The sequence below is a fragment of the Mus pahari genome, chromosome 2 (genome assembly GCF_900095145.1).
Source record: "Mus pahari chromosome 2, PAHARI_EIJ_v1.1, whole genome shotgun sequence".
Lineage (NCBI taxonomy): Eukaryota > Metazoa > Chordata > Mammalia > Rodentia > Muridae > Mus > Mus pahari.
The window spans coordinates 142700546-142709502 of record NC_034591.1 but is presented as its reverse complement, the minus strand read 5'-3'; the positions used below and the strand labels follow the sequence as shown (position 1 = coordinate 142709502).

General features: G+C 49.6%; 1 protein-coding gene across 1 annotated transcript in view; it reads right to left on the bottom strand.

Moving 5' to 3' along the window:
- Positions 1–8957, bottom strand: part of Cracr2a (calcium release activated channel regulator 2A) — an 84019-nt gene that overhangs the window by 30988 nt on the left and 44074 nt on the right. Inside the window, exons 6-8 of the mRNA XM_029535423.1 lie at positions 8074–8164; positions 4401–4496; positions 2255–2442 (exon numbers count right to left, since the gene is read on the bottom strand). Of these exons, the coding sequence (XP_029391283.1) occupies positions 2255–2442; positions 4401–4496; positions 8074–8164 (375 nt within the window). The remainder of the gene's footprint in view (positions 1–2254; positions 2443–4400; positions 4497–8073; positions 8165–8957) is intronic.

Sequence of the window (8957 nt, the reverse complement as noted above, 5' to 3'; positions counted from 1 at the left end):
TATATATATATATATGTGTGTGTGTATGTGCATGCATGTTGTGTGTGTGCTTGTATATGGGGATGTATTTATGCATGCATAACAGACTCCGGAATGATCCATAGGAGATAGAGGTCACAGGAGGAGACAGACCTCTCATGGGGAGTCATTCTTTTGTATCTTGTCTTAAACTCTATCTTCAAAATAAAAGTTAATTAAAAATCAGCTCTGAAGCTCAGCCTCTCGGCTGGCCTTCATTTCTGTGTTATCTCACTGCCTAAGAGGGATATATATATATTTTTAAATCTCATCCCCAAATCTAGCTTTTCTACCTTCAATGTCTTCAGAGAATGGGAAAATTAATTTTGCCCATTTGGAATTCTTGCTGATAAATGACTGAGTCTGTTTACTTCCTCTCACTCCACCCCTCCTGTCCCAGCAGCTCTGAAGCAATATCACACCACAAGGTATGCCAGAACACAGATAGAAAGAGGTGTGGGCCCTGGCCTGGCCTGATCTTAGCTGGCTATGTGGCTTCTCTGAGCTCCTGCCTTTCCTTTGTAAAAAAGGCAGAAGCTTTCTGGTGCTGTCAGTGATATTGGTCGGAGACTCCATTCTCCAGAAAATAAATCAGGATCCTTGCTGTCCCCTCCCCTGGCTTCCCTGGGTGAGAGGGTTCTCTTAGACCCATCATCATAATATACTCCAAGCTCCTAAACATGTGCACCCCATCTCTCATTGCCCCGGTCTTTTCAGAGATTGCATCTCTGGCTTCAAAATTATGATAAGACAATACAGAAGAGGAGGCTCACAGTCATCCATTGGATGGAGTACAGGGTCCCCAATGAAGGAGCTAGAGAAAAGATCCAAGGAGCTGAAGGGGTCTGCAACCCTATAGGAGGAACAACAATATGAACCAACCAGTACCCCTCAGAGCTCCAAGGGACTAAACCACCAATCAAAGAGTACACATGGAGGGACCCACGGCTCCAGTCGCATATGTAGCAGACAATGATGGCCTTGTGGAACATCAATGGGAGAAGAGGCCCTTGGCCTTGTGAAGGCTCAATGCCCCAGTGTAGGGGAATGTCAGGAAGCAGGAGTGGGTGGGTTGGTGAGCGAGGGGGGCGGGAATAGGATAGGGGGTTTCTGGGGGGGGACCAGGAAAGGGGATAACATTTGAAATGTAAATAAAGAAAATATCTAATAAAAAGAATGAAAAAAAAAAAAAAGATAAGACTTGGGAAGGTTTCTGATTCCCTGTGCTGATCCGCGCGATGCTTGGCAGATGTCTTTGTTCCCCTTTGCTGTCTTGCAGTGTTGAGCGCTTGATTGGATTGGAAGTGCCTGGATCCCTAACTCTGCCATAAAGCTGGGCGCCTATACCTTGGTGCTCTGCTCTCAGAGAGGAGGGAAGGACTCGGCCTGTTGAGGATGAAATGCATGGGCCCGAGGACTAGCCATCCAAAGCCTTGGTGGGTAGGCTGGACTTCCTTCTAAGTCTCCAGAGTCATTTATTTCTCTTACAATGGGAGATATTTTACTAGGGTGGCACTCCCAGGCCAAACACACAATATTCCTCTCATCCAGGCAGTCCATCTCAGGTTACTCAGGAAGAGGGAACTTTAGTTGAAAAGTTGCCTCCAAAAGATTGACCTGTGGGCATGTCTGTGAGCCATTTTCCTGATTTTTGACAGATGTATGAGGGCCCAGTCCACTGTGGGCAGGATCACCCCCTAGGCAGATGAGCCTGGGTTCTTTAAGAAACACAGTTGAGCATAAGCTATAAAAGGCAGAAAACAGCATTTGGTCTCTGGATTAGTTCCTGCCATCAGGGTTTATGCATTGACTTCCTGCTTTGGCTTCCCGTAATGATAGATTGAAACCTATAAGTCAATAAATCTTTTCTACTCAAAGGTTGGTCTTGGTTAGTGTTTTAGTACAGCAACAGAAAGCAACTGGGTCAAGGGCTATTTCTTGTGAACATCCTGCTATGCCTAGCATAGCACTGCTTTGCTTAGTAGTTGTGTGTGTGTGTGTGTGTGTGTGTGTGTGTGTGTGTGTGGTCATGCCTATCACCCTAGAGGTCAAGGCCAAGGTGGGATATATAGTGAGGCTTGAAGAAGGGAAGGAAAGAAGAGAAAGAGGGGGAGGGGAATCTCAGGGAGTAAGGATCCCAACTCTCCACCTCACACACAGGGCAGGACACGTCTCTGGGAGGGAAAATTCTGGTCTCCAACACAAAGCACTGCACCCTGACTGGGGCTGGACTCACATCTCCTTCTCCTGCTGCAGCTCACAGGCCTCTTTCTGGAGGCTCTCCAGCTGCTGCTGGGCCTCCTGGAGTTGGTGGGAGGTGCGCTCCAACTCCCGGGCCAGCTCCTGGTTAGTGAGCCTCAGCTTGCTGTTCTCAGCCTTGGTTTCATGCTTGTCGTTGTGTAGAGCTGCACACTGGCCTTCCAGCTACAAAGAGGGGACAGAGAGGAAGGATGAACAGGGCCAGGGTCATCACTGGCTCAGCCCCATACTGCCTTCAAACTCAAGTTAGCACTGCTTTGCTCTGTCACTCCCATGCAGACATTTCTGCAGGCAGGACAGACTTCCATAGCACAGTCTGTCCTTCCTGCCTCCATCTGGGGCTTCTAGACAGGCCTGGGGTGGCCTCGTTCTACAGGATTGAACGGGTTAGCTGTGCCTTCCCTCCCAAAGGCTCCATGAGCTGGACACCTCATCTAAGTCCCTTTTGTCCTCCAAGCCAATGTCAATGCCTTGATTCCTGATGGGGTCAGAGAGCAGGTAAGTGGCTGTTCATTATAACGCCACCTTCCCTGTGGTGAACACAGATAGGGAATGCATTCATCCCCATTTTTCTCTCAGCCACAGGAGCCCAGTTCCATTCATCTAAGAGACAGCTCTGCTTGACTGCCTCTGACCTTGGAGACGCCTGACCTTAGATATCACCAAACCAGGTCAAACAGACCCTATGCTTTTTCTTGCATCCCCGAAGCGACTTTAAAAATATGGATGTTGAGAACTTCAGCTCTTCTGGGCTAATGAGTAGGCTTTGCGGAGCTCCTGACCCTCACCTGACAAAGCAGCGCACCAAGGCAAATAGATGCTAATAAATTTAGTTTCATGAATGTGGCCAGTAAGGAGAGAAAAAGGCAGCAACAAGGAATGCCGCGAGCCTCTCACGAGGCTCCTGTGTTATCAGGCAAGCGTGCTGTAATTAAGTGGAGTGGCAATCATTCATTGGAGGGATAAATTTAATTGCTATGAATTTAATGCATGTGGGAGAGGAAGCTTCGTGAGGCAAGGCCGTTGTGGACAGAGGACGGAAAGACGGCAGGTGATTCCCAGGGTTTGCAACCTCTAGACAGTTAGACCCGAAGCTTAGCGATCAGCAGGGGCAGCGGCCCCAGCCTTAGCCAGGGGGCCTTCAAGCTTATGCTCACATGGAGCTACAAATAAGCTTCTCTGCTCCAAGATGAGCCGAGTGTCTGGGTCTGTCAGGGGCTGGATTCCTTCCAGGAATAGGCAAACTGAGACTGGAGGCCCAGCGCTCTCATGACCTCTCTCCTCTGTGAGCTCTTGCTTTGCTGAGGAGACTACGGAGCAAGGCATTTGGCCTGGCAACTTGGTACCACAAGCCAGGTGTCCTTAGCTCCAGACACAGGTGCTGCCCCACAGAGTAGACCACACAGTCTGTTCCTCTGCTTTGGTATTGAAAGGCAAATGACCAGTGTTTCCATCTAACCTGTGTCCCAGAGATGGCCATGCACCCTGTCCATGCATGTGGGCCGTTCTTTGAAGAGCCTTTTCCAGCTGTGGGGTGGCTACAGCTATGCCAAAGAGGACAAATATGTCCGCACATCCCCTGAAACATCAGTGAATTCACAAGTATCTCTGTACTCCCTTTTCTTCTGCAGGATGCCTAAGCCAACTTCAAGGCTTAGCAGCCATTATTACCTTTGAGTGTATTATGTGAAGCTGTCCTCAGATCCCTAGGGGGTGGGTGATTCATAGGGACTATAGGGACTTCCCTAAGCTAGACATCCAACTATGGCTCTAAATGGGGCCAGCTGTGATTTTGTTGTATATTGAAATCTTAAAATATTTAAAGGTATTTTTTAGCATTTTGAGGCAGGGTCTCATTATTATGAAGCTCAGGCTGCACACTGCACTATGTCCACAGGGCTGTCCTTGAACTCACAGTCCTCCTGCCTCAGCCTTCCCAGTGATGCTATTACATGCATTTGTCGATACATCCACCTTCTGGGAACTTTAAATGAAGACACATCCATGCACACAGGTCTTCTCAGGGCAAGTTAAAAATCCATGAACAAATGGTGAAGGGCATGAGGCAGAGGCAAGATGAAGTGGAAGAGCTGAGGGCCCACGAAGTCTCCACAGTAGCCTACCTTCCTCTGCTTCTGACTGAGCCTCTCCAGCTCCTGCTCCTTGGCGCTCAGCTTCTTTTCCAACTCCCGGCTGCGAGCTTGGAATCTCTCTGTGTCCTGCCAAGTCAGAGAAGACGACAGTGGGTTCTACACTCGGCACGCCTAGTGTCCAGCCTTGTAAGCATGCGCTTGAACTCCCTCACCAGCTGGACCACCAATTCCTTTTCGCTTTGAGGCCCTTCCCCTGAAACTTAGGATTCAGTGACCCACTTACTCCACCAGTGAGGATACAGAAGACCAAATCCGTGCTCTGCGATGTGCTAGAGCACTTTCTGTGAATGTGACCATGTCCTGTGACAGTGTCCTCCTGTGCTTTCCCACCCTAAAAGGACAGCCACTGGTGGAGTGGTACAGGGAGAAGAGGACCCTGAGTCTGACTCACTGACCAGCCTACCATCTGTAACTAAGACAGCCCTATACTCAGCATGCTTGTCCCTTCACACTCTGGCCTAGGTTTTTCTACATCGACCTGCAAAGCCCCGAGGGTGTAGATGTGATGGCGGCTGGCTCTAGTGTCACAGATAGTGCAGGGTTTCAGAGACCCGCCATTCCCAGCAGAGCCAGGCAGAGTGAAAGACCTCTAGGCTTTGCATCAGGAAACTTGGGTTTGAGTCCCTGCACTGGGCATCTAAGTTGCTTTACTTTTTTCTGGATTTCTATGGAATAGAAGCCAACAGCCTTTTGCTCCCTGCAGCACTCCACTGTGGCAAGGTAGGGACGAGCTATTGAGTATACTGGAAAAACAACACATCAGGAGCTACTGGCAGCTCCGGAATGGCCAATGGCAGAGAGATGTGTATGAGAGGGGACCAGCTGTGAGATGCTGCACCGGGCAACTACAGGGGTCTTGGCTACCATGTCTGGCAGAACAGTTGCTCCAGGCTCACCAGCCTTTGGCCCCCTTTACTCAAAGGTACAGGCCTCTTCTGGTGATGCTACTGACTCCTCTGGTCATGCCCAGATAATAGAGCACCTGGACCCTGTGCAATGGCCCACAAGGGGTCTACCCAGACAGTCTCTGCCCTCACCTTTGATTGAAGGGAATCAGCTACAAGAGACCTACTCACTCAGAGTTTACTCAGCCACTGATCATGGGCAAGCACCTCATTCATGAAAAAGGCTGGAACAGCAAGTGGTTTCTGAATCCCATGCTGATGCCCTCAGCCCCCACAGGTGTCATGGTGTGTGCCAGGACAGCATTGAAGGGCATCTCCCAATCTGGAGTGGTGGGGTGCAAATGAGCGCATAGTTTTTCGTGGTCAAATGTACATATACAGGTACAGCCAACATCCAAATGGTGGTCAGAGGATCTGGCCTTTTCTATGTCACAGATGGTATCCTCCTTATCCTAACTCTGGGACCAATGAGTTCTGCATCTAAAGGCTTACTGGTGCTGCCAAAGTCATCCTTGGAGTCTTCACGTTCACAGCAGAAGCTCTAGTGCGAGCACTGAGCTCTCCAAGCTGGGCATGTAGAACTGAGAAAGGAGAGGTAGTGGGGAGACACAGTCACAGAGTCAGGCCATCTGAAATGATGCTAACTGGTCCTTAATTCCTTTTCCTGCAACCTCTGCTCACTCCCAGCCCCCATGCCTGTATCCATCGTTTGTTATTGGAAGCATACCTTAGTTACAGGCATGACCTAGGCAGAGGGGACAACATGCGCCCTGAGCTTGTCTCCTCTGTGCAGTCTGTCACGGGGATGAGGGAGGTGACTTCTCTATTGTAAGTTGTAGAACCGCTCTTGCTGGAAGCTATTTTAGATCTGCTGATGGATGTGTGTGGCTTCCGTTTGCCATATACACATCCAGTTTCCCTGAACACCGAGAGAGCCAGAACGGTTTAAGGCACTGAAGGACAATGCGGGTGGTCTGGAATAGTGGCAAGCCTCCAGGGAGGGCTCTGGCCAGACGTTTCTGGAAGGTATTCTGATTTCCCTGCAGCATGAATGGCGTCTGTGATGTTAAGTGGAGCAGCGATGTGGATAATCCAAAGCAGCCGAAAACTGAAATCTGGATCAAGGGAAGAGCCTGAGACAAAAGCCTGGGCTTAGCATCAAGAGGCGGCAGCCAAGACCAGAAACCTTCTGCTAAAAGCTCACAGAGTAGGGCAGACAGTAGAAGGGAGAATAGTTTCCTGAATCCTTTTTTTAAACGTGGAATATACCAAAACACATCTTGCTTAGCTTGGGCTTGGAAAAGGAGAGGCTCCTCATAAGTCCTTACCCCCTAAAATGACAACAAGGGCTGGAAAGCCAAAGGCTCAGAGGTCTGGTTACTGGGGTTCACTAGGAATGGGGGTGCACTAGAACAGGAATACATTGGGAACAGAGGCACACTATAGGAGCACACCAGGGGTATACTAGGAAAGGGTGATCTGGGACTAGAAACATGCTGAGATCAGGGGTGTGTTGGGAAGAGGGGTGCACTAGGAACCAGGGTGCTCTAGAAGCAGGAGTACTCCAGGAAGATGGCTGCAACAGAGCAGAGGTACACTGGGAATAGGGATATACCAGCAACAGGCATACACTAGGTACAGGAGTACACAAAGAATAGGGGTACACCGGGAATAGAGGGTGCAAGCTTCACATTTTCTCCCATAGGCATCGGGTTCTCTTGGTGATTGTCTTCTCCGGTTTTTAAGAGAAAAGGGTAAGAAGCTTCATCTTTAATCACTGCCTCCTTGGGGGCTGCTATCTAGGGAATAAGATGGGCTGGTAGGTCTTGATGGAACTGCTATGGAGGTGCAGATGTCAGCTGAGTGACGGCCAATGTCTAGGTTGCTTTAGCTGCAGAGGAATGCTCTGTAACTCATCCATCACACATCTCCTTCCTTGATTGCTTGCTTCTTTCCTTTTTCCTTCTTTCCTATTTTCTTCTCTCTCTCTCTCTCTCTCTCTCTCTCTCTCTCTCTCTCTCTCGCTCTCGCTCTCGCTCTCGCTCTCTCCTTTCTTCTCCTCTCCAATACATCCAACAAAATTCATCTATTTATCTTTCTTCATCCATCCATCCATCCACACATCCATCCATCTCTCCATCCATCCATCCACCCACCCATTCAATCCATCTCTCCATCCATCTCTCCATCCATCCATCCACCCATTCCATCCATTCATCTATCCATCCATTCCATCCATCTCTCCACCCACCCACCCACCCATCCATCCACCCACCCACCCATCCATTCATCTATCGATCCATTCCATCCATCCATCCATCCATCCATTTACCCTTTCTTCTTCCTGACTCTCTCCCTCCTTTTCTCCCCTCTTTTCTCTGTTCCTTCCTGTCAGTCCATCCACGCACACCTCCATGCATTCACATGCTTACTCACACATTGATTGAGCAAACACCCATGGGGCATCTTCTATAGCCTGGACATGCTCAAGAAACCGAGGCAGGATTAGTAAGCAAATAAACTTGCATGCTAGGAGGGAGAAACAGACAATATGGAATAAAAGTAAATGTGTATTCTACATACTTTGCTTGGAGGTGGTAAGTGCCTGGACATTAAAGCAGAAAAAGAAAAGGTCACAAGAAGGAGCTAGGACCCTTCTTAATAGGGAAAGGTATTCAGAGTAGGCAGGTCTACCAGTTAGCTGTCCCCTAGCAACCGGCCCAGGATGGAGCACTCACTTTTAGGAGGAACTGCTCCCTTTCACTTTTGATCTGCTGCTCCATCTCCTCATAGAGATGCTGGATTTCTTCATCGTAAGCAGCAATTTTCCTGGAGGGACAAAAGAAGAAACTGACAGGGTTCTCCCAAGATCCACCTATCCCATACCCATAGTTCCTGGAGCTGACACCCTGGGGCCATAGATGGTTGAGGGACTGCCTAAGTCAGGCCAGCCAAGGATTCAGGCTCAGTCCTTCAAGGCTGACTAACCAGGTAAGGCTGCTGTTCACAGAGGCCAGCTACACGGACTGTGGTTGCTAAAAGGCATCCTGAGCCTGCTGTCTTCCAGATCACTGCCAGACCACCTGGGTGCTTCCCAGTGAAGATACAACCCCCCCCCCCATTTCTTTCTTGACTCTGCTTTACTCCAGCTCTGAGCCCTGGTCTCCTGCATTTTCAATCCCTACCCTCTGCAGGTAGACAGCCTGAAATCGCACCCTGTAGGGGTCCTTCCTGCTCAGCACCTCGGTGTGTCCCATTTCCATTTGGGTGCCTTCTCTACTTTTCTACACCAAGCCTGACACTGTACCACCAGGGGGCCCTAGTGCAGTTGTGAGCTTAAGTCCACGCTGTTCCCAAAGATTTCCTGAGGATGATGGTCTTATGCAAAGGAAGGGGTCTCATGCCATCCGTGGCACAGGGCTAGAGATGCACAGCAGGACGCTGGTGGTGCTGGTTAATGGCTGGGGACAACACTGAGTGATCTATTCCTGCTCCATCTCTCAGCAACCTCTCTGCAGCATGAGAGCCCACAGGGCATGAAGAGAGTAGCAGGATAAGCACAGGCCACTATACCTGGATGTTTCTCCTCCCTCCCTCCCTCCCTCCCTCCCTCCCTCCCTCC